The 27687-nt window shown below is 42.7% G+C and overlaps 2 protein-coding genes across 10 annotated transcripts in view; one reads left to right on the top strand and one right to left on the bottom strand.

Annotated features, from left to right (window-relative positions):
• SERPINC1 (serpin family C member 1) overlaps window positions 1-4536 on the top strand; it is a 28119-nt gene extending 23583 nt beyond the window's left edge. Inside the window, exon 7 of the mRNA XM_084851191.1 lies at window positions 609-4536. Within this exon, the coding sequence (XP_084707317.1) occupies window positions 609-782 (174 nt within the window). The 3' untranslated portion in view covers window positions 783-4536. The remainder of the gene's footprint in view (window positions 1-608) is intronic.
• Window positions 2736-27687, bottom strand: part of ZBTB37 (zinc finger and BTB domain containing 37) — a 34565-nt gene continuing 9613 nt past the window's right edge. For 6 of the 9 annotated variants that reach the window (XM_084851183.1, XM_084851184.1, XM_084851185.1 and 3 more), the window contains one exon: window positions 2736-22674. In XM_084851183.1, the coding sequence (XP_084707309.1) occupies window positions 22186-22674 (489 nt within the window). In that variant the 3' untranslated portion in view covers window positions 2736-22185. The other 3 variants (XM_084851187.1, XM_084851188.1, XR_014790390.1) reach the window with 2 other exon arrangements.

Below are 27687 nucleotides of genomic sequence, written 5' to 3'. Positions count from 1 at the left end.
AAGGAGGTCCAGCTTCTCAAACATCCCTTCCCCCACAATGTAAAAGGCCAAGCAAAAGGATGGCTCAGTTAGTGACACCCACTCATCTTGAACAGGGAGAGCAAAAGAAAGAAAAATGGAGTGGACTCACATGGCACATCATCAGTAGGGCTGTTCCCAATTAAAGGAATCTTAACTGATCATAAGAGTTTGTCAGTCAATCAGGTTTGCGTATGGGTAAAAACAAGAGTTCTGAAATAAGCAGCATACATTGTTATTAGATGATGCCTGCTAGAACATGAGCATGCATCAGCTTAGGAAGGGCATTCTCCAAACTGAGAGCACTGGAAATAAGGAGCTTCTTCTTCCACAATGTTCCTTACTTGAGAACATCAACATTAGGGCTGCAGTGTTTGGTTAATGGGTTAGATTCATTTACCAAAAAGCTGCCCCTGGGCAACAGATTCGAAGAAAAATATTTTTGCTATGAGCACTCAAAACTGTAGATGGCAGTCTCCATCTTGGGGTATCCCTCCTCTTTTCTCACATAGGAGGGGCTGTGCAGACTCCTAGGATGCCGCTTGATGTGTGCTCCTAATGCAGTGTGCGCATCTTTCTTCCACTGGCAGGTGAACGAGGAGGGCAGCGAGGCAGCAGCTGCTACGGCAGTCGTCATGATGGGGCGCTCATTTCCACTGAACAAACTGGTCTTCAATGCCAACAGACCTTTCCTGGTGCTCATACGGGAAGTTGCCATCAACTCTATCCTCTTCATGGGCAGAGTAGCTGATCCTTGCTCTTAACACGTTGGTTGTTTTGCAACGTAAACCCATTCTGGACATCTGTGTGTCTAGCTAATAAAAAGGTACTTTTTACCCCCATCTCATTCACACATTTGCAACATGCTCAGTAATGTAGCCAAGTAAACACAACCTTACCACAAAGCCCCTCTTTTTTCTTTGTAAACTACCTAAGCCTATAGTCCCTCATATTCTCCAACAGGACTTGCAGAAGTATTTGGCACAGAGAGGTCTTAGATGGTTAATACAAGGTCACCATCTGCCTGGGTTACATGTGGTTATTCCAACCTCTTTCCATCTGCCATTTGTGCCTGCCAAATAATTTCTCTGTTCTTTGAAAACCTGAATCTTGGAAGCAGAATAAATTGCTCAAAGTAAATACGTATGGATGGATGTATTTACCAATTTACTTTAAAAAATACATACACAGGTCTGCCTTTCTGGCAATTTATCAACTATTGGTACCTTCTAATGAGCTCTTCCCTTTAAGATGTCAGGAGTTTAAGGAGACTGGCTGTACATCATTAGAGATGTTTTATGTTTGTTTTTTTCCTCTCCCCACCCCCTCCCATGGCCACTCTACTCCTGAAGACAGGGGAGGGCATGCAGTCCTTTGGAAGCCATCCCCAAATGATGGCAGTTATACTAAATAATTGGTTGGATATGTACATTAAATTTTAACTGGATAACCATTAATACAAGAAAGACCCCATATCCCATTCAGAAGCCTTGAGCACAGGGGAAAGGGAGATCATAGGAGGTGTCTTAAAAAACCACACACACCTTGCCTTCGGTTGGTTATAGCATTCATTCTGTTCCCATATTTCCCTTGAAGGAACAGCAGGATGTAGAGGTCAATGACAGCAAACTTGTCTGTACAATGCCAACAAATAAAATGTGTTCTAGCCTTGGATATGTGCAGCTTGATCCTATGCATGTTCACTCCGAAGTAATTTCTTGCTTGCCATAACTGTACATATGCTCCAGAGGGCAGGACTAGAAATAATGGGTAGAAATTGCAGGGAGGCAGTTTTTGGCTAAATGTTAGAAGAAACTTCCTAACAGGGACAGATTGCCTCAGGAGGTGGTGGGTTGTCCGTTGTTGGAGGTATTTAAGCCGAGACCAGATGGCCATCTATCAGGGATGCTGTAGCGGCAACGTCGCAGAGCCTGCACTGAACAGGGGGTGGACTAGATGATCTCTGGTGTACATTCCAACTCCACGATTCTATGACAGCTTTAGAGGACTTCTTTGGTGTTGCCCTTTTAGAAACCCATCTGTACATTGCTAAGGAAGAAGATGGAAACCCCCTGTTGGGAGTTTTGGAACAGCTTCTGCCACAGACCCCAGTGAAATTATAGGACTGCAATCCATTTTGCAACTGCACAACCAGGGAGGGCAGGCTTCCACAACTTGTGACCTGCCAAAGCAAATGCAGCTTGACAATCTCCCTGTTTGGACAACAACAGGGTTTTGCTGAGCCCCTGGTAGGCCTCCGCAGAGGGCTGGTGGGCTGCATTTGGCTTGGTGAATCACCAAGGGTGAAGACACGAGGCATTGCCAAGCATAGCGGACCCCGTCCCCCACTCACTGTGAAAGCAGAGTCAGTGAAAGGACAAGCACGATCCCTTGTCTAGAAAGACCAGGGAGGAGCTTTAATAAATGAAAACAGATAGGGAAAACCAGCTTTGGCTGAATCGTGGTTGGAGTTATGTTGGCCTGTTAAAGGGAAGAGGTGATGTGTAGGACAATAATGACAGCGCCCTCCAACTTTGAGTATTAAACCATTTAATTCTCAAACCACTCACATGCATAACATTTCTTTTACACAGTGTTAAAGAGGAAAATGCATTTGTTTTAAAATACAAACAGAATTTCAAGTATACATTTATAGAATTTTTCAGAGTCCTAACCAAGTTGCTAAATTTCCATTCACATTTTTAAAGCTGTTCAACGAGGGTTTTTTTTTTTTGTTGCTAAACTGCTTTAAATAAGTTTGTACAAGTCTTTATCTTCACTGTTATATTTTAGTCTCCTTCCACACATACCAAAGACACACCCACAAAATCATGACCCTCTTGCCTCTTTTTCTTTCTCCCTCCATGTCCCTAAAAATCACTGGGAGAATAAAAGGATGCATGAGACCTGGGTTTTGGGAAATGCTCATTATAAATACATTGGGCAGTTCTGATACAGTCTTTTGCAAACAGTTGGATCAAATTTCAGCCTACTGCAAAAGTGAAGTATGAATACTGTTCTTTGCAAGTACAAAACAATGCAACACCACCAAAAAGATAAGTAAAATAGGAAGTCTCAGCACTCCAGCAGAAAAATAATAGTAAATCTTATCTGCTTCAGACTCATAGCACAGTCATTTTAAAGGGTATGCCAGGTTGTGGCTAGTTCATTTTCAAAAGGAAAAAAAAAATCAAGATCAGGATCCCTCTGGAACAGAGACAAAATTTATATTTAGCACTAAAAAGGTAAAGGTAAAGGTGTCCCCAACCAGTCATGTCCGACTCTAGGGTGCGGTACTCATCCCCGTTTCTAAGCCGAAGAGCCGGCGTTGTCCGAAGATGCTTCCGTGGTCATGTGGCCGGCATGACTGAACACCGAGGTGCACGGAACACTGTTACCTTTCCCGCCGAAGCGGTACCTATTTATCTACTTGCAATTTCTTGCTTTTGAACTGCTAGGTTGGCAGGAGCTGGGACTGAAAACGGGAGCTCACTCCGTCAGGCAGCACTCGGGTCTCGAACTGCTGACCTGCCGACCTTCCAGTCTGCAGTTCAGCGTCTTAACCACTAAGCCACCGCAGCCCCATATATTTAGCACTAGGGGTGGACAAAAACCAGATGGGAGAATTCACCAGTGAGCTTGATCCATTCTGTTCTCAACCCTCGCCAAAAGCCAGGCCGCAGCGAGTGGGAAGAGGTGCCTCCAACAGGCAGGATGTTGCGCAGCATCTGTGATGAGCAATCCAGATGCTCCATTGCTATCATCTGTTGTGGCCATATGCACAGCATATGGCTACAACAAATGAATTTAAGGCAGTAATACAACACCCCTAGGCGACCTGTATCTTACCGGTACCATCATTCTACCTGTGTGTCTGCATGAGTGGCACTATTCAAGATGGTGGCACCCCACCCCACCCCATACAGGTCCAACTTTCAGTCTGACTCAGTGAGTAATCCTCCAATCCCTAATTATCTGAGGCAGAAATTCAGGAAGGGATAAATGCTGGGAAAACCAAAAGTGACATAATATCAATACAGTTGTGATCCCATAGACGTTTAGCCCATTCCTCTTTAAAGCCAAGGGCTCTGTATTACACTACCAGTGTTAGCAGCATCTATTCCACTGTGTTGTGGCTCAGTTGTTTTTTTAGAAAACATAGTTTGGCCTAATGCACAGACAGGGCTCTTTCGACGGTGCAGCACAGGCCCACTGCAGCAAGCAAAAATGGTTTCGCCAATCTCACAAAAGCCACTGCATGCCAACCTTCCAGGCGCTACATGTCTGAATTAAAATGGGGGGTGCCCTGAGTATACACGAGGTCTTGCTTGCGCTTGATTGAGATGTGTGGGTGTGCTGTGAGAGAGAGAGAGACAGAGAGAGAGAGACAGAGACAGAGAGCGCCTCCTGGGATGCGGGAGACAGCCATGATAGGCCAATGTTATTATCACCACTACCAATTCTCCATCTAAGTCAACTCTTCTGTATGTAATAGCTAACAACAGCCAAAGGTTTAAAGTGCATATGGGAAAAAGGAGAAGGGAAGTGAGGGAGCTTAAATTACCTACTTAAAGTGCCACACTACTATTAAAAGCTGATTTGCAAGAGATAACAGCAGAGGAGCTGAACTTTGATACTTTCTTGAGAGAACAACATATTCGCTTGTTCTGGTAGTCATCATCTCTATAAAGCTGTGTGTGTGTATCCATCAGTAGGGGCTGGGGGATCACATCCAGGTCAGGGATTACAAGTATCACAACGGCGGCGCCCCCTTGCCCTGTGAGCAAGCCCTCTGTACTGACAAGACCTCTGTTTTGCTGCACTGTTTTCTAGTCTCCAGCTGGCACAGACAATCCTCTCTATCAGCAACGATGCATGATATGAAACATAAGCTAGCGCTCACAAACAGGAGCTTCTCTGCAGTTCAAAGGCCAACAGCTATTTTGGTGTGCATCCTTCTGAAAATGTGTAGCCTAGCTTTGTAATCTGTGACCCACAATTTGTAACCAGGTAATTTTCAAATTGAAGTTTCATGTGTACACTGAACCTGGAAGCACTGGCATGGTATGAACCTGGGTATGAGCAGAATCTCCTGAGCAGAGGATTGGGATCTGCCAACACCAAATAATAAAACCTCTGAAAAGCATTTCTGAAATAGTCACCTTTTGGACTAATTTCAAATTGCTAAACAGTAACCCCCTCCCCCCGCAAAGTCTGACCACACGACCCTTCAGTGGAGTTCACATACAAAGTTCCTGAAATTCCAATTTACATTTTATACATTTCAGATTCCACATCTGAAATTTGTGCTACGCTGAATATACAAGGCCAGCAACTGGAAAACAAGATTTTAAGTATAAACCAAGTAACAGAATAGTAGCACCGGAGAAAGAGGCACAGAAATCTAACATTTTCTGAGTCCTGTTGCTGAGCAGACCTACACTTAAAATGTTGCTAGGCATGTCCAACGTTACATCCTAAAGGCAGAAGGAGACATTATTCAAAACATGCAGTTAGCGCACAAACCAGCACCTGCTCTGCTCCCCAATTATGTATAGTTATGAATTATGACTTTACCTCATCACATGGTACATTTCCCCACCCCATGTCATTGCCACTGGAAGGTGGTGGGTGTTTATCTTGTGCGCGCGCACACACAAGCTACACAGTTCATTACTGTAGATTATGTTGGGAGAACGGGGGAGGGGGAAATGGACACAGGGCACTGTTTTTGGCGGCAGCTCTGTGGTTTTGGTAACATCTAGTTCTATCCTCAAACTTGTTGTTTGTTCCAGAGAGCTCATAACTCAGCCAGAGGGGGAAAGTTATGTATTCCTGATCTCTGTTAGAACAGTCATTAGAGTGACTGCTGCAAGAAGAAGAAAGAATAACCACAATATGCAAATAAATATTTCGTATGTTTCTAGAGATAACATTTGTTAAAGATGGTCACTTCTGTGCTGAATATACAGGCCACAATCCACAGGGAGGTACTCTGTGCAACCCCCACAGTAGTGCACACGTGCATCTCCCCTTCATTTTAGCGGGGCTTCTGCAGGCAATCTGTCCTCCCTCTGAGGAGCTCTCCCAGTTTAAACTTGATTGTCAGATTGGTTTATGCAGATCAAATGAGATTAGCAAAGTGAATTACAAAGCCATTTCACATTTCAAAATTTACTTCTGTTGATCTGCAAGATTATTCCTTATTCCCCATGTTCCACAGGAAAAGTGTGCCAGTCATCTCTATCAATATTTGTAAGCGGGTCTGAATCCTCGTTCTGGAGACATTCAGCTAATCTTTTCCAGTGCAGTTATTGGGTACTTACAAGCAGAAGTGCATCTGTTGCCTTGCAACAAATCTCAAAGGAACAGGCCTCGTGCACAGGATGATTGGCAAGAGCTCTATTCGGAAGGAGCTCAAGTCTGGTAGTCAGAGGCCAACAGGGTAAATCAGAAGAAGGCAGGGAAACCTTAGTTACAGCAACCTTTCCTGGGACTATTTTCCTAGCAGAAGTAAGTAATGCACACTTTGCATTTCCAAGTCTCGAGTTCTGCTATATTTTTTCCTTCCCCCAAATGCACGATCATCTTCAGGAAAAAACTGAGCAAAGGGAGTCCCTCAGAGCTTGTTCAGCTGAACAGATGACACACTTTCTGGCTTCAGTTACAGACAATGAACCAGCACAAGGTGTGGGGGGGCTTTCAATACACAACACTAAAAAAGCCTTTGGATTTCCCCACTGGCCACCACTGAATGTTAATGCAGTGCATAAAGCAAGAGAGCCATTATACACTGTAGGCAATGTGATGCTATCACCAGATTCACAAAATGCAAAGAATGCACATACTTATTTTAAAGTCACTTATAGCTTTAGTTTTCAAACTGTCTACCTTTGGGGAACCCTGCCAGCACTGACTTGCCTGCCACAGAAACAAGAGATTGTCTCCCAGTGCAAATGGCAGCTCTCAAAGGGAGGGATTGGGGAGATCTGGACTGGGGCTGTGGTGTGGGCAAAGGATTAAAAATGTCCTCCCTCCCAGTCCTGCCCCAGATAGTAGTGGGGGGGGGGTATTTTTTTTTTTTTTTGGAATTACATAATAGCTGCAAGAATAATGTCACATATGATTGGCCTAGAGTCCCAGTGCATTCCAGAGTTTCTGGAGCATGTTGGAAGTTGCATGCTCAGCATGGGCACTTGCCAAGTCTTTGGGGCTCCAGCAGTGCCCCACATTAATGGAAAGTGTGATCTGGAACATATTGAAGACTTTGGTCTTTCAGGGATGCCATCAGTGGCCTCCTTGAGGAATCTTTGCATTCCCCAGAACACAAGTTGAAAACTACCAAGGTAGGAAAACGCTAGAGCCCTGTTCCAGCTATATTTGTGTGCAGCAATGCTGCAGGAAGCTTGAGAGTGTGGTTGGAGAATGTGCATCCCTGTTTGTATTGCAGTGCAGACAGAAATGCCCCCTCCCAGGCAGTGCAGACAGAAATGGCATATGATGCCTCACAGCTGAATGTATATCTGTATCCAGCAAGCATTTGTGGTTACAAGGCACTCTGTATACGGAAGCTGCTTCTGCATGCATCTCTCACGATGCTGAATCAGGGCTCCCAACTTTTTTTTTTTTAACCAAGAACAAGCAGCTTTTCACGTTCAAAAGACCAAAATAACTCTGAGAATATATGAAGCCACCTTATGCTGAGTCAGGGGCATTGGTCCATCTTGCCCAGCACTGTGTATTCTGACCGCCAGCGGCTCTACAAGGACTCGGGCTGCAGTCGTGCTCGTTTTATTCATTTGTTCATTCATTTAGCAAAGATCCTTTCAGCTGGAGATGCTGGAGACAGGGGCTGGGACTTTCTGCGTGCAAAACAGGGGCTCTGCTAGTGAGCGATGAACCTTCCCATACGCAGTAACACCTCCATACGCAACAGTATGCTGGCACTGCAGGAATGTTCTGCATCACTGTGCCAGAATTTATCAGCCATTTTATATTCTCCTGCATAATAGAAAAAATACTCTTGTGGCATCTGATGAAGGGAGAGAACATCCAATTTAGCTTGAATATTCCTGAGGCAATTATGCCTCTATCACATTGTTGTTATTTTAAAGGGAGTTAAATAATCTCTCAGCATTAATGAAAAACATCCACCTACCAGTTCAAGGCATCTCAGCTCACATATACAGCTTTTATGACGACAGTGACTGTTTTATTGTAGAGAATGTCTTTTATTGAAACAAAAACAACGTTCTGAATTCTAAATAAAGGGACATGTCCATAATCCAAGTTCTATTTGGAAAATGACTCAATTCAAGTCTTGAATTGCCTTATGCCTATATTTTTCAATGGATCTAAATGGCATTTATGTTATACATTTAAGTAATATGCTTAAACAGAAAAAACTGACAAACGTTTTAAAGTTAAGGTTTAAGCCTTGTGAATTCACCAGTACAAGGTCTCCCTGTGCCAGTATGTCTAGTCCCACTATGACCACTTTCCAAAATTATACAGCAGCAGCCTTAAAATATTAACTCAGATGACTCTAGGACTAATTAAACAGAAAAAAGACATACATACCCACATTTGGTAAGAGAATGTTTCAAATGCTTTGCAAAAGTCACACTGTGATTTAAATGCATTGGGTTGTATCCAAAGTTAGCTCTACTTAAAGTAGATCCACTGAAATAAATGGGACTTAGGTTAGTCATGATTAACCTACCTTCCATTCATTTCAATGGGTCTACTCTTAGGATTAACATTGGATACAACCTTCTATCCATATAGAAGCTCTCTATATACAAAATGGAAAGTTCCTGTCCCACCAATCACTGGGACACTACACTTGCAGTGGACTGCAATTATGTTCCTTTTGGGAAAGGGACATGGGCAACATTAAAGATTACTTGCAACCAGTGTCATGTTCCTGCTTGGATTTAACATCAAGATAAAGATCACAGTGATAAATAGGCATATCTTCTGCCAATTATTAAATTACAGCTCTGCAGTAATCCGAGAGCTCCTATGCATGGAAACTCAATTGGTTATACAAAGCCAGGGGACATGGATCCAAGAGAGCATTGCCAGTTCCTGTACAACACCAACAGTGACTGATGTGCACCTATACAACACTGGTGCAGACAGGCCTGCAACGAAATGAAAAACCGGTGCGTCCCTCAGGCTAACTAGTGAATGGAGCTTATATCAACAGGACATCTAGGGATCACATGCAGTGTGTTCAGTTAGGATGCCAAACTAAACGAGGAAACCACAGGTGAAAAAATATTAAGTTAAAATAAAAAAAATAGTAGGTTAAAAAATATTAAGTGCACAAGTAGCAGCTTTTTAAAAGGTTGCTGTATCTCTGTGATATTTCAATAAAATCACCAGTGAAACAGAGTGATAAATGTCCTGTTCTATTTGTTTTTGCACCAGCACCAATGCTATTTAAGTAAAAGGGAAGGTTTAACAAAGGATTTACCTCAATGGAGGAATAAAGAAACAAAATAGGCTTTATTTATTTCATTGCTGCAGAAGTGGGTAACTTCGTCACCATTTGGAGGACATGCACTTGCTTTTTTCTGCTTCCATATAAGGGAGGGCCAGGGGAGGTTATGTTGCCCCCCGCCCCGCCAATATTCTGTGCATATATATTCCCTTGCACTGCTGAAGTAGGGAGGGCATAGCAAGATATGTTAGGTCGGATCCAGATTTAGTCATAGTTAGAGTAGATCCATCGAAATCAATGGGACTGAAGTTAGTCATGACTAACACTAAGCTGATTTCAAAAAGTCTACCCTAACAGTGACTAAATCTGGATCCAAGTGGGTAAACTGACATGTTAAATAAATAAATATAAATAAATACATTGTGGAATTACTTGCAAAAGGAATCCCCACTTCTGTCCATTTTGCATGATGCAAGCAAGTTATGCCATGAAAGCAGGGCTCAGGAAGCTAGGCTGGGATTGGCTATTGTGGGCTATGCTGCCGAGGTCCTTTTGGGGAATCAATGATACTAAGGGCTCAAGCACTCCCTGGAAGAGCAAAAAACAAAAGGCTCGGCATTACTAAAGGAAGAATGAAGTGAGATTCAGCTCCACTTTTGCAATTCTGGCAGCAACCACGAAAAACAGTATTTCAGAAAGCTATGACCCAAAGTTGAATTTGAACACAAAGACCACCTCACAATAGTTGTTTCGAAATACCTGAACATGTTTGTAAACAGCACCACCAATACCAGTTGGCAAGCCCTGCATAGTTTGGCACTGAATATGCTGCCAGGCATGTTTGGCAAGACATGGAAGATTAGCCATCTTTGTCAAACTAGCCTGACCACATACTCAGACCAAGAGCTGGAGTTTTCATAGCACTTGGTGACTGGAAGTATCCCACATCCGGCCTCTGGCTAATCCACAAGCCCGCAGAAGCAGAACACTGAGGACTAGGACATGATCCACAGAACTAGTGGCTCACATCTACCTGCAACTTTAAGTTTGCTTTCACCTTACTGCAAACCCCTAAATAGTTCCACTTATACTCAAGCTACGGCTCATGCATCAAAACGTAAGACAAAGGGTAATTTCAAATCCTAGTAGTGGTTTAAACACTTAGTTCTCAAGTAAAAGTGGGGGTGGTGGGGAGCAGCTCCATGTAACAAAACTCTTGTCTTCAGCACAGGGCGTTTGGGGAAATCAGCAAAATATTGAAGACTGAGGGCATGGCAGGGCCTCCAAACTATGGAACAGAATGCCATGTAAACAACACCATGAAGAAAAAATGGAGGTGGATACAAATCTACTCAGAATATACTGAATGGGCTGAGTGGGAATGTGTCCATTCAGTCAAGAATTCCACAAAGCTAGCTAAGATCAGAAGGAGTTGGGCACATCTCCCTTTGCAGCCACTTCCTTAAGAGGGCCACTGCCTGTCCTAAGATCAGTGATGTGGTGGGACAATCTAGAACATACAAACAGGAACACCTGCAGGAAGAGAAGAAGCCATTCCTACCACAGAAGGTGGCTGCAGTGGGAATGGCTTGGCAGGAAGCAGCAGGCTTGGCAGAAGCACTGGAGAGGTTGCAGATGTTAGAGAGTGATTCTCTACTACAAAGAAGTGGAATCACTGCAGCTCAGGTCGACTCAGCCTTCCATCCTTCCGAGGTCAGTAAAATGAGTACCCAGCTTGCTGGGGGAAAGGTAGTCACAACTGGGGAAGGCAATGGCAAACCATCCCGCTACAGTCTGCCATGAAAACGCCAGCGCAAGCGGCGTCCCTCTAGGGGTCAGCAATGACTCCGTGCTTGCACAGGAGGAACCTTTCCTTTCCTTTCCTCCAAGGAGCTCAGGGCAGTATAGATGATTCTTCCTTTAAACCATTTTATCTTCTCAGCCACCTTGTGAAGTAGGCTGTACTGAGACTGTGTGACCGGCTGAAGGCCACCCAGTGAGTGTAAATAGCTGAGTGGAGATTTGAACGAAGTCCTCCCTATTCCTAGTCTGCTATTCTAACCATGAGGGCATGCAGTGGGCGCTGAGCAGGGATGTACAGTTTTTGTTAAATCCATTCCATCTGTATTTCAGAGATTAGGCATCTTTTGTTCCATCAGCCACTCATGGACAGAATCACCTATCTTTTAGGGATGTAGAAGAATTTTGTTCCACTTGCGCAAATGTACATTACCGCAAATGCTCACTTGCCCTAACGTGCATTAGCACAAGTGCACCTTTGCATAAATCCCCCCAAAAGTAAAACAAAAAACAGCTAGGAAGTCCACAGAATCCACAGGTCAGATTCACTGAAATTTGAACTCATTTCAATCCATTGCAGGTTCCTCTGACATCCTCAATACTGAAGCATGGTGTCTGTGTGCATAAGAGGCTTTTGGGGGAAGTCCTCTGACTAAAAATGATTCCACTGTGGAAAAGATTGAGTGAACCAAGAGAGAACATACTCTCAAGATCTGCCACCAGTGATTAACAACTAGTATTTGGTTTCCTCTGCAATATAGAAATGCCCATTCCCATATTATACATCAGCTACTGGGAACTAACATCAGTCTCTGAATTGATTGTGACAATTACCTATGTGCATGAATGGGCAGGGAGTCTATTGTTATGGTAAGTCAAGTATGATCTTAGGCTGAAAAGTATTTATTTGAGAAATTAAATTGGAAGCTGGACTTCAAGCCAAGATTGGCCTTCATAGGGACAGATTGTCAAAAGGTCCACATCTACAGAAACCTGCTCTCATGTAATTCAAGGCTGCTTTTTGCAGGATCAGGATGCTTTCCAGGTGTTTATTATGTATGCACATAATGAATATGTAAATGACAAATATTGGCACAAATAAATCTTCCACAAGCCCATGCACGTGGAATATGGTACATAGCACAGAATCTTCAGCATCTCAGTTTGTTTGTTTTTTGAAATACATGTTTTTTGTTCTGATAGTTGCTACATTCTACATGGACCTTGATCTGTTCCAGCAAGCATATAAGAACTGTATATAAGAACTTCTTCCATAACTAACATACAGAATTCATTGCCCCAAGATACGATTATGCTTTAATTGCTTTAAAAAGAAAAGACAAAGGGACTGGACAACTAAAATAGATTTACCAGTGGTTATTAGCCAGTACAGTTAACCTTTGAATACTAGATGCTGAGGTCAAGCAGCAGGGAAGGGCTGCAGTTTGTGGCTTCCCGGAGGCATCTGGCTGGCTACTGTTAGGAACAGGATGCTGGGCTAAGTTGGACCTTCGGTCTGATCCAGAAAGGCTCTTCTCCATGTTCTTATTCTTGCAAATGTGCAGGCAGAGTCTGCAAAAGTTCTATTGTTCAGAAAGTGAACCTTTTGTGCTCTGATTGCCTGTCTCTCCTTCCCCCACCATGGCTTCCAGTCACATTCCTGCTACCTGCTCCTCTCACCATCTCTCTCTTGCCAACCCACATTATCAATTTCCCCAAGCAAATTCAAATATCAAATTCATATTTATGTAAAGAAAATGTGCGCATATTTTTTATTCTGAAGCACAGAAGTTACACTGAAATAGTACAGAAGCTTTTTTTCTGTTTAAGAGCAAAAAAATAAATTACGCCGTATATAACCTTTAACGGTCTTCATATCCAAGACCAATGTTTTACTTCACTACCAATAATACATGACTCACAAATTGCCTTAACTGTGCTTTTTAAAGAGCTAATCATGTTCAAAATGTGAACATGTTAGATAAGGTATATCTATTAATTATAGGTGCAAGTTTTCATTCTCTCAAGTGCAAACACACTCAGCAGCCCTGAATATACATTACTGACCCTCCCCAACAGACTCTAACAGCAAGGTCTGTGGACTGCAAGATACTGATACATCCGTATAGACATGGAAGCAACTCATGGGAGCCAGCCTCTATCCGTGAAATATAACACAGGAAGCAGCTTTCAATAAAGCCAGATTTTAATCCACTAACAACTGAAGTGACACATTCCATCCATTTTATATTCAGTAACAGCAAGCTGTTACTCTAATAGGTCCTATATAAATTTGGAAACCTCATGGTTCCCTATCAACCTAAGCAAACTGGAATAGATTCTTGTCATTGTGCTCTTCCCAGTGGTCATCCTAAAGCTTCTAAATTCCACTGTACAAACTCACTTGAGTTTTTTCAGATGTATCAAGTGGCTAAAGGAGGATTTTGTTCATCACACATAGCTGCTTACACTGGTGCAATCCTCTGCCAATCAGGGGCAAGATTATTCATTTTGGAAGAAGAGTAAACAAGTGTCTGGCTAGAACATGCAACCCACTTGAATTTGGCAGGTTCTCAATTTTTAGAACCGGACATGCCAGTTCCATTGGTTGTTCTGAAAGTGAGAAGCTGCACATTTAAAAAAACTCAGACACACACAAATAACCCTCCCCATCCACCCTGCCCAAATAAAAAGTTTTTTAAAATTTAAAATTCTTGCATAGTACAAGCTCCCATTTGCTCACATACTTGTCATCAACTTTTTCTCTATTCTTGCAATTCCTACAACTTGTACAAGAACTTCAATCTATACAGAGAAATTGAAAGGGGCAGCCCTAGTCCTTGGGGTGGCCAGGTGTTATACTTTACAGAGGACAGTCCTTTATTTAAAGGCAACCTCTATTTGAAGAGCTGTCCAATTCAAATTCAGTTTAAAGATGAAGAACCACAAGAAGGGAGCGTAAGGGCCTTGAAGTTGTCCATCAACAATTAGACCTAGGCAGGAGACTGAGCAGGCATACAGGTCACCGGGTCACGGTCTTCCCCACTATGGTGAGTTGCATGTATTTCTATTTAAATTCTAGTAACGATGTCTAAATTTGCATCTACACATAGGGTTGGACCCAGGATCTGCCCATGAGAGGGTGTTCAATTCCCCCTGAAGGAGCAGGTTCATAGCTTGGGGGTTCTCCTGGATCCATCTTTGTCACTTGAGACTCAGGTGGCCTGAGTGGCACCGAGTGCCTTCAACCAGCTTTGGCTGGTGGCCCAGCTACGCCCCTGTTTGGACAGGGATAACCTGGCTTCAGTAGTCTATGCTCTAGTAACCTCCAAGTTATATTATGCAATGCACTCTATATGAGGCTGTCTTTGAAGACAGTTCAGAAGCTGCAGCTTGTGCAAAATGCGGCGGCCAGACTGACAGAAGGGACCAGGAAGTCTAAACATGCAACACCGATTCTGGCCTGCTTGCACCAGCTGTCTGTAGATTTCCAAGCCTGATTGAAGGCATTAGCTTTGACATATAAAGCCTTACACAGCTCAGGACAGTAATACCTGATGGAGCGTCTCTCTCAGTATGAACCTATCTGTTCACTACGATCGTCATCTGAAGCCCTCCTCCATGTGCCTCCTTCAAGGGAGGCTCAAAGGATGGCAACTAGGACCTTTTTGGTGGTAGGCCTCTGATTGCAGAATGATCTCCCCACTGAGGTCCACCTCGTGCCAGGTTAAGACTGTCCTCGACTTCCAGGCATTTGACTGCATATGATGGGGTTTTAATGTCAGTTGTTTTATCAGGTCCTGGTATCTTACTCTAACTGTTTTTAGCTGTTTTGCATTGCTTTTAAAATGTGTATGTTAAAGTTTTTTATATTACGTTTTTATTTTGCAATTTCTGTGAACCGTCCAGAGAGCTTTGGCTATTGAGTGGTATAGAAATGAAATAAATGAAATGAAAATGAGAGGAAGAGACCTTCTGCGAGAGGAAGGACTCTGCTTACAGAGTTTCTCTGCCCAATTTTGGTGGAACCCACCCTCCCCCATACCACAGCTCATCCCATTCAGCAGCATCTCCTGACTCTCTGTGTAGTATTTTCAGGGCCCTGGAGGGGCTGCCATGGGAAAGAGAGGGCAGGGAGGTCCACTTCCACCAGTGTGGTTGATCCAGCATAAATCTGAATACAACCCATCTAAATTAGCATACGCAAATTATATGCAAATCTGTCTTTTTTGTCCTCTTATTTTGGTGAGACAGTTCCTCTTTTGGGGCAATGCGTAAATGGCCACCCTAGCTAGGAATGCTCCGTGTGCAAAGAAAACTGGGAATTGTCTGCTATGCAGACAGCATTCTCTGATATCAAAAAGGACAATGCTGCCTCCGCTCATGTGGAGATCTACGTGCACACCAGGGCCTCACAGAACTTGAGCTAAGCATCTCTCATTCCAGCAACAACAGAGCCATAACTATAATGTCTTGCTATATATATAACCAGCACTGTTGGGTTAGGTGTTTGCCTTTCCTCTTTTCTGCTCCAGAGGGCTACTGCCTGTGCCAGCTGCTTTTAAACCAAGAGTGGCAACTCAGAAATGCCACACAGCTATAGGTAGGGTTACTGGGCTACCAGCTCACTAAGGCCCAATGAGAATTGGAAAGAGCAGCATGCATAGCTGATAGGCCTGCTCTATATTTCTAACTCATGTGTCAGCACAGTTCTGCATTGGCCTCATGTATAGCCAATAGGACTGTGTTGCAATTTCCAACCTAAAACAGTGCAGATTTAGATCAACTGCACAAACAGCCAACACAGCACGGTGTCGCTTCCCAAGGTTAGAGACTACAGCAAACAGCCATTCCTGTTCCAAGTTTTAATAGCTGGAACAGACTTGTATGACACACCGCTGTGACAGAATACATCCACGCAGTCAGCGTGCTATACATCTGCTCACCAATGAGCAATTGCTAGCCCACACTGGCAAGCGGCAAATCACGTGACTGGACTACACTACCCCAGCTCCTCCTTTAACCAACTCTTATGTTTCCTTTAAAAGCATTCAAAGTAGGTTTGGCACAGTTATTATTATTGATCTACATGAGGAATTTACATGAGGAATGTTTTCATTCCATAGTAATAACTTTAAGCCTGGAAAATCCAACGCAGCACAGCTGTCCAGGGTAGGTTGTAACTTCCACAGCAGGATATGATTGATCCAAACCAATGTTTCTGTGGGTTGATTTGGAACCTTTTAGAATTCAGATTTAATTAATAGCCATTGGGTTGGATTCAGAATAACACTTTGCAGGGTTCTGCTTGAGCTGGTGGAAGGGGCAGGGAGGCGATCTTCAAGATTCCGCCTTCCCCCTCACTGTCTCCTGAAAAGCTGCTCTGGAGAACAGCATGAGAGCCTTTGTAGGGGGCTGCAGGGGGAATCAGCATAGATCACTTCCTGCCCCCTTTTCTCAAGCAGGAGCCCCCACTGTATCCCAGTAGATATGTGAGCAGAAGACGCCCTTCCGCTCACGGAATCCAACTCAGTGTCCATACTCGTTTTAAAAGTATACGAGTGTACCCAGAAGAAAATAATAATAATCTGAATGATGTTTGCTGTAAAATAAATCTTCAAGACACTTTCTGATGACAAATAGATAAGGGCAGTGCAGTATAAACCCACCATCAGGTCTAAGCAGCTTACTGTGGAAAATGCACCCAGACTCTCCAGGATATCAAAGTACATCATCCAAAGGTGCTTTAGATCAAGAAAACTGGAACATATTTCCACTAGAAGTACCTGAATGTCAGGTGTGCATGTTGGGAAAATGCCAGTTACTTCAGTTTCATCTGATCAAATCCTTACAGTCCAATCTTATGCATACTTAATTGGAAGTAAATCCACCTGAGTTCAGTGGAGCTTACTCCAAGGTACGCGTACACAGGATTATAGTATGAATTTCAACTTCTTGCTCTCAACTATATACAGAGCTGTTTCCCATGCAGAAATGATATGGTTCACAATTACATTAATTTCACTCTGTTGCTTTTGGCAAGATCACTGAGCAGCAGACTCAGGGGGACGACTGCTGCGTTTCACATTTTGAAGGGCTCTTTGTTTGTTTTTGCAAGCTTAGGGCTATGAAACCTATCCTTCCCCTCTAGGAAAGTTGCCACAGGCAAACAGTCAAATTAGTATTCTCTGAAATTGAGGGGAAAAAACACTGGCCCAATCAGCTGTTAGTTTTTACTAAGTCCCATTGAAAGCAACGAGACGTTACTCACCACAAGTGAATTTTACCTGGGCCTGGGTCATTCATCAATGAGGTATTACGTTATGAAAGGGTTTCACTTCACTTTCCCTTTGAATCACAGTTGAAATCACAGTTTAGCGCGGGTGAGAACTGCACTGAATAGGAAAGCAGGTCACCAGCTCATTGGGACTGTAGAATCAAAACAGAAACCTGCGTTTGCCCGAACTGCCCTGTGGCTGAGATCACAGCAGAGTCAGTCCCTAGTCCTCCTAGCAACACTGAACCTGGGCTCAGCAAATGCTACTGATGACTTAGCAGGCCGTTAGTGAAGGCTGAGGCTATAGCACTGAACATGAATGCTCCTGAATAAGCCACTGTTCCACAGCAGGAAAAAAAGTCACACAATAAGTATTGGCACCCCCCCCCCGCCCCCTCAGCCCTGGTTCTTTCTAAACCTATCACCTACATTTGCCACTGACTTTCAAAGCCTGCTGCATACATGGGAAAGAACATTTTCAACAGGGCTATAGAAAGCACAAAGCGGCTGAAACCCGTGTCTGTGTGGGCAAAAAACTAGCTTTGCAAAAGCGACCTCAAAACATATTTCTTGCCCCTCAACTCATACAAACCTGTGCCATTCATCTGTATTCTAAAAAAAAGAAGACCCACTCCAGAAAAAAGGGCCATCCTAATTCTCAGGATTTGAATTTTAACCTTCTTCTCAGGGTATCCAGGGGAAGAGGTAAAAAAACAGGGTAGAATCAAGGAGGGCAGCAGACTGGGTTTTTGTTTTTTGCAGAGCTTGAAGGGCTATTGCTATTTGCTCCAACCCCCTCATGTCCATTGGGTTCCACCTTGAGCCACAAGGCAGGGCCAGGCTCTTCCCCTGACTGGCCAGGTGCCATCTCCTCTAGGCACCACTAGGCCCTGCCCCCTGGCCTGCAAACACACACACATTTTTCAGAAAAACCATACTCAGCCACTGATATCAGGCCTGGTTCCAGGTTTGAAGGCCCTTGGCAAAAGTGCTTTCTAGTGGCCTCCATCCTACACTGCAGCTGTACCTGGCAGTGGTAGCAACAGCAGAGCTCTGAATCAGTATTAATTGGCTAGGAGCCACCATTTCAGTTCCCACAATGCTACTCTGTACTGGGGACACTGTGGGAAATTTAAATGGTGGCTTCCAATTCCAGCCATCTTGTACAAGAGGGGCCCAGGGCACGCAAAAGCAGTGGGACCCACTCAATTGCTAAGGCTCCGGCAGATGCCCATGGATCCCATGAGCTGACACCATGCCTGATTGGAATTACGCGAATCACAGATATTTGCATACATTTCGTTAATGTGTGTTTTATTTAGGTGTACAATTTGAGTGCAGTCTTTGTCTACGAGATTTCTAATTTTTCGTTCTAATGTATTTTGTCACAGATCAGGAAAAATAGGCTGACCCAAGAAAAAGGGGTTTGAAGGAAGTATGGAGAAAGAGAAACCAGGGCCTCTGCTGAGTGTGGAAGGGCCACTCCCTTACTATCAAGAATTTCCAGAGTACTAGAACAGCCACCTCTCTCTAGCTCCTAGGATATCAGTGGACTACCCACATGTTTTCAGGAATTTGTTTCACCATCAGGATTAGAAACTTGCTCTTCAAAAAAAACATAGCCCCAAGATTTTTTGGCAGCTACTAAATTTTGTTAAAAGACAGCATTTGACAACCAAACCGAGATCAATATCAGTCCTCTGAACTCATATGCATGCATGCGCACACATGCACATACACAAAATAAAGATCCCCAGTTCCTTTGCTTACAGTGGCTGCACTCGGACATGATGTTGAACCATGGTTTAGTATTAAGAGAACAAGCTGCAGCAAGTCTTGAGCTTGCATGCTCCCCCCTCCCCTCCCCTAGTTACAAGAACATTGGAAGCTTCCAATCCCTTCAGATGAGCCACCACTTTAACATATCGTTTGAAGCCTAAATTGTAGTTAATTAACTATGGTTTCTTGAAACAAGCCAGCTTCATAAACTATGGCTTGAAGTTGGCTTGTTTCAACAACAATAATTAAGATTAAACACAGTCTGTCTGGGCTGGATGTCACAACAAGCTTCAGATAATCTAAAATGGAAGCAAAAACTTCCAAACTCCTCATGACTGCACTGGAGGAGGGAGGGGAATATGAGAACTCAAGTCTTGCATAGGCTTATTCCTGTAATGCTAAGCAATGGTTTAGTCGTACATCTGAATGAGGTCAGTGACTTTAGCTACAAGCTGCAAACCTCACTTCAAATGAGATCTGGGCAAGAATATTGGCTCCTTCGCATGCAATTAGAAATAATACCTTTCTACAGTGGCAATTAAAAACACCTTTCACAAGCTTTATTTTTCTGGCTAAGATGTAAGCAGTGCTTAATGATTTTGGCCAGGCTAAATAAAGAGGAGTCTATCAGCAAGTAGAGAATTGCTGACATGATTCTAGATTACTTGGCTGCTCCTCTGTTCACAGTATCTGTATAATAAGAACTTGGTTAAGAAACTCACAGCTCCATGAATACCACACTCAAAATTCCACTTCAGCTCTTTGCTACCTAAACATGGATGGATTTTGCTGCATCCTGCTTTTCAAGAAACTCTTTTGTATAGCCTTTACTACACCATCACCAGCTCAGCAGAGAAACTTCCCCATTATAACTATATATAACATATGTGCAGATAAATAATATGTATGCCTTACATTTTGGTAATATTTAAAGTTCTATTTTTAAATGCTTAAAATCTTTGCTATAAGTAGAAATATTTTCCAATGCTCTTTAGTGTAAATTGTCTCTTTTTGGTAGATCTGAAAGCTATGACTAAAGCAGCATCTATATTCACATCTATTACCCTCCCTACCTTCAATCGGAATGAAAGTGTGTGTGTGTTTGGGAGGGTCTTGTCCAACTCTTTTAAGATTTTATGTGGCAATCTTTTTGGTGGTTTCCTTTCCTGTGACCACAAAGAGAAACTACTGGTTGCCGCAGTTCACCATGAGGTGGGGAGTGGGATGAATTCCTCAGTTAACACCAAAAAAAGAAAGAAGTCTGTGCAGGGGCAATCAAACAATTACCTGCTTTCATTCATTTTTCCAGACAAACATGATTTAAGAAAATATCCTCATTTTTACAAGCAGGAAAACCTGTGGCCTAAAGAGGCCAGATTGGCCCAATGTTAGCACATTGGGCCAATCTCTTTCTTTCCATAATGTCAGCATGATTCCACCAACCCCAAATTTCAAACCTCTGCCTCCTCTTTCTTCCTTTTCTATTAGCTTCTTTTTGACCCATTAGCAAATTTCTTGAGACCAACATCATCTGCAGTACCAGCATGATACCAGCTGCAAAGCCTATTATGGCTTTTTTCTTTTGTACATCAGATATGTCCCAGCTCCAAAGCAGAGCTTAAATTGCTGCATATTTTGCAAGTCTCAAACATTTGTTTGAGATTTGCTCTCCTGCACCTGTATCCTTTCACTTACAAGCAACATATTAGGAAACATGAGACAGTTGCATACTTGCTGGGTTTGGCAGCTGTATTCTTACTTCCCCAGTAACTTCATATATACTACACAGTTGCAAGGAGGAGTTATCATTGCTTGTAGGAAACTGGAAATTTCAACCCCCCAAATTATTACTTATGTAGGTAATTTTTTTTGCATTTTTTTCATATAAAAATACCAAACAGGGAGACACTCACAGACAGACAAACCATTTCTTCTCCCATTGGGATTTGACTATCCTGATATACAAATATTGCTGTTATATTAGATCAAGTGCAAGGGAGGCAAAGGATGACCTTTGGGGCGAAGCCACCATCTTAACAATTCATCATGACTGGAAACCTCATCCCACTTTTTCAGTCAGGAATTGCAACGTGTTCTGCGCTATCCACATTTCACAAATGAAAATATCACCCACACATGGCAGAGCCTCACAGCCACTACCCTCTTTTTCAGTAGCTTAGTTACTTAAATATTGTGTCACCTCTAAAATACTGCTCAAAAGGCTGCTAGCCTCATAACAAACAGGCAAGGCCACGCACCTTGAACGGGAAAGCCCCCACCCCCAGAGCCCTTAAGTAATGGGTCATTTTTTTAAAAAGACACCTCAAAACAAAATGAGATAAAATACAGTCAGGCAAGGCAGGCTCTACCAAGGTGGGCTCTTCTCAAAAAAGAATCACCTGGGAGATTTGGGGGGGGGGGCACAAAAGGGAGAATAACCAGTTGTAGACCACATGACTCCTACGGTGATACAACAACGGTGATGAATACAGATTCTGATGCTCTGCACTCACCACAGAAAGACCTCAACAGCCGACAGGACCACAGGGTCTCTTTCAAAAAAATAAAAAAGCCATCCCTCCTCGATCGCTACTGAATTATTATTTTTTAAAAGCCCCCCAAAAGCTGTCAATCCCTGAATCAGAGGTTAATTGACCCAGTTTTTGTTCCCCCCTCCCCAAGGAGATGAGAAAACGGGGGGAAACTTTTAGCACTTTGTTATCTTATCTTTTCTATTTTGGCAACATCTCAGGAGCGTGTTTGTCCAGCGGCGACATTGCACGAATGACAACATGAGCGCGCCATCTCAGTGGGGTTTGCTTACAGCTAGAGAGGATCCCCCTCAACCACTGGCCATTCTGCTTCAATCTGGCCCAGTGGTGGACACAGATCCCTGTGCTGTCTCCCCCGCAATGCTCGCCTCTTCCCGAAGAGGAGATTCTTCCTCAGCCTGCCCTCTCGACGTGACAGTGGTCTCTGGGGAGATGCTGTGCGGACCCTCCAGAGGCATGCAGCCAGGGTGATTTTTTCGAAAGTGCTGGTTGAGGATGGCCTGGAAGGGAAAACTCTTCCCACAGACATGGCAGTGAAAGGGCTTATTGCCCGTGTGTTTGCGGATGTGGTACTCCAGCTGATCCTTGCGGGTATATTTTTTGCCACACATACGGCAAACAAAGGGTGTGATGCCCATGTGGAGCCGCATGTGCCGGTCCAGACTGCCCTTCTGGTTGAAGGATTTGGCGCAATAGATACAAGTGAGGCGTGGGTTGTAGCGAAACCACCGCTCAGATACTTCCTGTTCACGGAGATATTCAACATAGCCACTCACTCCAACTATAGCAGACTCCTCCACCTAGAGCAGAAACATTATGGAAAAGGAGGAAACATAATTAGCTAGTTTGTATGTGAGAACAGGGTCATTTCATTCTTCTTGGATCTAAAAAAGATTAACAGCACCAGTGTGGTGTGGCTACAGCGTGGCACTTTGGAAGACATGCATTCAGTTCCCCTCTCAGGGACAAACTAGATGTGACATAGGCAGCAATGCTTGCTTATCCATGTGTCGGCCCCATTCACATACAATATTCATGGAGCTAGGCTGAGACAAAAGTGTCTACAGCAATGGAGTTTATATATGAATAGGACAGATGTTTGATCCACAGTCATGAAATGCCACTGGGCAACCTTGCAGGAGTCACTCTCTCTCAGCCTAACCATGTCAGATCTTGCTACGAAGGGGTAGGGGAGCGGGAGAGTACTCTGTATGCTACTCTGAGTTCCTTGGAGAAAAGGTAGGATTACAATTTCATAAATTAATGAATTTAAACTCTAACAGTCAGGTTAGAGCTGACACAGATTCACTGTATTGATTTCAAACATTTGTATCCTGATAATCTTCTAAGGAGCTCAGAGTGGTACATATCATGCCATTAATCTTCTATTCAATCATGGCGAGGGCCAGACAGAATTAAATTAGAAGCAGGATTCCTCATCATGGGAGCTCTAGAAGGCAGCCAGGCTTAGCATTACTCTATGCAGGCAAATACCTCCATAGGGCTTCTGTGCCTGGCCAATTGTGATAATATCCCGTGGGGGGCACCATGATGCAAGTGGTTTTAGCCAAGTGGGGGGAGACATGGCGATGGGGGTAGGTATGGGGAACTGGATTCAGATTTGTAAGAGGTCTCACTTTCCAGTCCTTCCTTCAACCAAAATGGACAGAGTTGCTCTGCCAACTTGTCCTTGGGCTTTGTGGTGCTGTCATTAAAATGTCAGGTTGTCCCATAATGGCATGGTATCTGTATATATCTGCCCAACTCTTAAGATCTACCGAGGGGACTCTCTTCTATATCTTCCTGCTGGGAGCTTGTCACAAATATTCAAAAATCACTAAATGTTTGGTTGTCTATATCTTTCATAAAAATATGAAATATTAGATACACGCTTTTAAAGTTTGAATCATTTTGATTTTAGCAAATAAATTCACTCTGACATGCTGTACTTTTCAGTGTTTGTTCCCTCTGCCCTCATAGCCTACTAATGCTAACTGATTGTTAAAAGCCTACTACTTTTAACCTAAGTGACAATTCACAAACAAGGTTGAACTTTTTCTACCAAATCTCAGGAAAAAAAATAACATATGCGTCATATAAGAAGTTTGAAGGGAGGCTGCCGGGCTAGGAAGTAAAGATATTTACTAATACTTTTAATATTAATTTAAAAATAATTAATATTAATTTAATATTAATTAAATAAAATTAGTTAATATTTTCTTCCTATGACATAAATGAAGATGACATGAAATATTTTGGGAAGTGAATAGAATTCCAAACAGTTCAGGGTTAAGCTGACCCAAATACAACAGAGGTCGAGGAAGGGAACTCGGATGAGATTTAAAATGAAGTCTCTTGTTTTGAGAACTTAAAGGAAATCTGTTTGCAGCAGTGCTGACAATGAAATGTATTACTTACAGATCATAGTGGGAATTTTAATAAAAATAATAACAATGAGTGCTGAGCTAAGGTTCCTTTCTTTGTTAAGCATTGCATGTAACCAGCTTCTCAGGAATCATATAAATATTAGGGACAGAGCTGAGAGATTTCAGGATGAGAACATCTGTCCTTATCTTGACTTCTCTACTCCTTTTGAGTCAGCTCAGAAATGTTATATCGGTAAGACATCTTTTTTTAAGGAAGGCACGCTGCTAGAACAATTCTTAGAAAACTTTTTGAAATACGTTTTGCTTGTTACAACCACTTTGTATTTTTGTATATGTTCTATGCTCACATACCATATCTTCTTATCACAAAGAGTGTTTGAGATTTTGAAGTAACAGATGGAAAGAAAAGCCTGATCTCAGAGTCCTGTAAAATAATTTCTGCGTGTCAATATCAGGATAAAACCCATGTAACCAAGATGACACTTTGCTCTGGGAAATTGTGTGTGACCAGTTAATTGTTGGTCTATGGCCACCTAGATACAGAAATCACATCTCAGAGAATCCCTAGGCAAGGGAAAATTAATCACAAGCTGGCCAGTACGTGGAGATGCAAGGGAGAGCTTTCTTGGTTGGGGCACCCTGGTTATGGAATGCATTGGAGGCCCAGCTGGCACTGACATTGGCTTCATTTCAGCACCTGGATATTTACCCAAGTTTTGGGGTTTCATTTTGGTTGTATCTTACCATTCCTGATTTCATATATTGGATTGTGGATTGCTTTTATTGATTGCATCCTGCCCCAAGATCTATTGATATGGTTGATAGGCTGAAAATACTTAAATAAATAAACAAATAATAAAACAACTACAATCCAGAACTTGATCTCGGATGAGGGGGGTGACCTGGCTTGTACTTCGAAGAACAGGGTGAGTGGACTGAGGTTGCGGGGAATTGCTCTCTCTCTTTCAGCTTTGTCTGTAGTTTCTGGAGGCAACACTAACATAGACCTGAGGGTTTGGAAGGGGGGATATCATCTCCCCACTCTCTCTCGGTCTGAGTAAGCCTGGTTTTACCTGATGTTGGGCAAATTGGGACAGATTAGAGATTCTGTTAGTCAGGGTTGGCTCAAACCTTGATGGGACCCAGGGCAAACATTCCTCTAGTGAGCCCCCTCCTCTGTCAGTGCCCCCTGGCCAGTTTGCCAGGCTGTGGTGGGTGGTGGCAGTACTCAGAGCACCACTGGGCAGCTGAGTCTAGCCATCTAGAGTGGCACTAGATCAGGAGCACTGTGGGAAATCAAATGGGTGACTAGATTCAACTGTTGCTCTGAGTGCCAGGCCACAAAACAAATTAAGGGGGCCCAGAGCCACCATTAGTAATGAAACTTGGCAGCTAGCTGTGCAGGGGTATCAGGTGCTGATACCGGTGCTGCTGTTGGTATACTGACCACCTGTTGCCTTGTAGTCTTCTTGCCAAGGGGAGAAGAAGGAAGGGCACCAATACAAAAACCAAGGAAGAAGGCACCCAGGTGCACCAGAAATATGTAGTTTATTAGGTCTAACACATTTCAAGTGGAGGCTCTTCATCAAGGAAAGTATAAAAATAAAACCATATATATCCATTTGATTAATTTCAACATACCTGTTTAAAATATCTAAGAACTATTAAATAATTAAAATTAAATAATTATTAAAAACCTATAGAATGGGATAAACTTAATTAAAAATAGTTTAAATGTAATAAAAATGAAACTTAATTCTACAACTCGAGAAAGAACATTAACCAAAATCAACAACCAAATCCTATCACAGTTGGATACAAACGTATTTTACACCATATGACTGAGAAACTCAAAAAATCACTCTAGCTGAAGGCTCATGGAAATTCTTATCTATGCCCTTTGTCATGTGTCTCATACAAATGAAACAAATAGAAACTTATAATACAATCCTATACATGTCTCCTCAAAAGTAAGTTCCACTGAGTTCAACAGGACTTACTCCAAGGTAAGTGGTTATAGGATCATACTCTTAGCCTCCTTGTGTCAAGTTTAAATCAACTGCATCTGGCAGAAAAAGCAACCTTCTGTTGTTAACTGTGTTCTGTATTCGCTATTGCAAATAATTTCTGAATAAGCCTAGAGTAGCATTCCCCAACCTGATGCCCTCCAAATGTTTTGGACTACAACTCCCAGCATTCCTGATCATCAGCATGCAGGTTGGGGCTAATGAAAGTTGAAGTCCAAAATATCTGGAAGGCACCAGGTTGGGGAAGTCATATTATAATCTTTTATAATCCTAGGTAAAACACCAATAATTTAACTGGTCCGTTTTGTCAAAGGAGGGGTGGTGGTGGAAATGTACATATTGCTCTTAAATGGAGGCTTTGACCTCAAGCTACAATAATTTATTTCAGGGATGGAATTAATTCTTCAGTTGCAGTAACGCCTCAAGTTTCGGTGGCTTATGCTTCCAAGTGGATTGGAAAAAAATCACTGTTTAACATAACAGTGGAATTACCCTATGAATACAATACACCTGAAAGGTATATGGGTCTGTTTTACCAAGGATCTAAATAGCCACGGAAACTGAAAATTAAAAAGGAGATCTCATCGGGAGGAAAAATCTGGAGATAAGGGGAAATCCTGAGAAAGCATTTTGAACATAAGTATAGAAACCAAAACACTACACCATGATTCTGTACTTCATAACACCTATAAAAAACTATCATTAACTAGGTTGTTACAGACAGTAAAAGGGAAAATGTTAAAATAGAGGGAGAAAATCCAGTTCTTTGATGTGGATATTGAACTGTACAAAGTTCAATAATAACATTTTTACATCATGCTTATATAATTTCTCTATTATACAAGGGGAGCACCAAATCTTTGCAAATACTACTACTGTGTTCTCCTATATGCGTCTCGAGAGCTCCTGAAGTTTGACCAATGCATAATTTCTCACAAAGGCATTGAAGGAATACACCAGATGGATGGTGCTGCAGGTGGTAAACTGTTTCAGCGTGTATTCCCTGTGGTGAACACGACTGAAAAAAAGAATACATCTTTGTAGTGAACTTGTAATATACACAATACGCATCCAACTGCATTCTCGGGGTGCAATCCTATGCATGTTTAGACCGAAAAAAGGCCTACAACTCCCAGCAGACCTCAGCTGGCGCACTGGGAGTTGTAGGCATTTTTTCGGTCTAAACATGCATAGGACTGCACCCTCAATAGCTCACACTGAAGCTGCTGTTCTGCACCACATGGACGTCATCCCTGTTATCATTGCACATATTTCAAGATTCTCATCTCAAAATATATTGGGCCTAATAAACTACTTTATTGCCAGCACATCTTGGAGGCTTCCTCCTTTTTTGGTTCTGCCTTTGTTGACAGAAGGGTTTTAGACATGGCACTGAAGA

Source organism: Heloderma suspectum, chromosome 4 (assembly GCF_057233095.1).
Source record: "Heloderma suspectum isolate Gila_16-S chromosome 4, 16-S_ref, whole genome shotgun sequence".
In the NCBI taxonomy this organism is placed as follows: domain Eukaryota; kingdom Metazoa; phylum Chordata; class Lepidosauria; order Squamata; family Helodermatidae; genus Heloderma; species Heloderma suspectum.
Note: the sequence above shows the minus strand (reverse complement) of the source record. Positions and strands in the feature narration are given on the sequence as shown.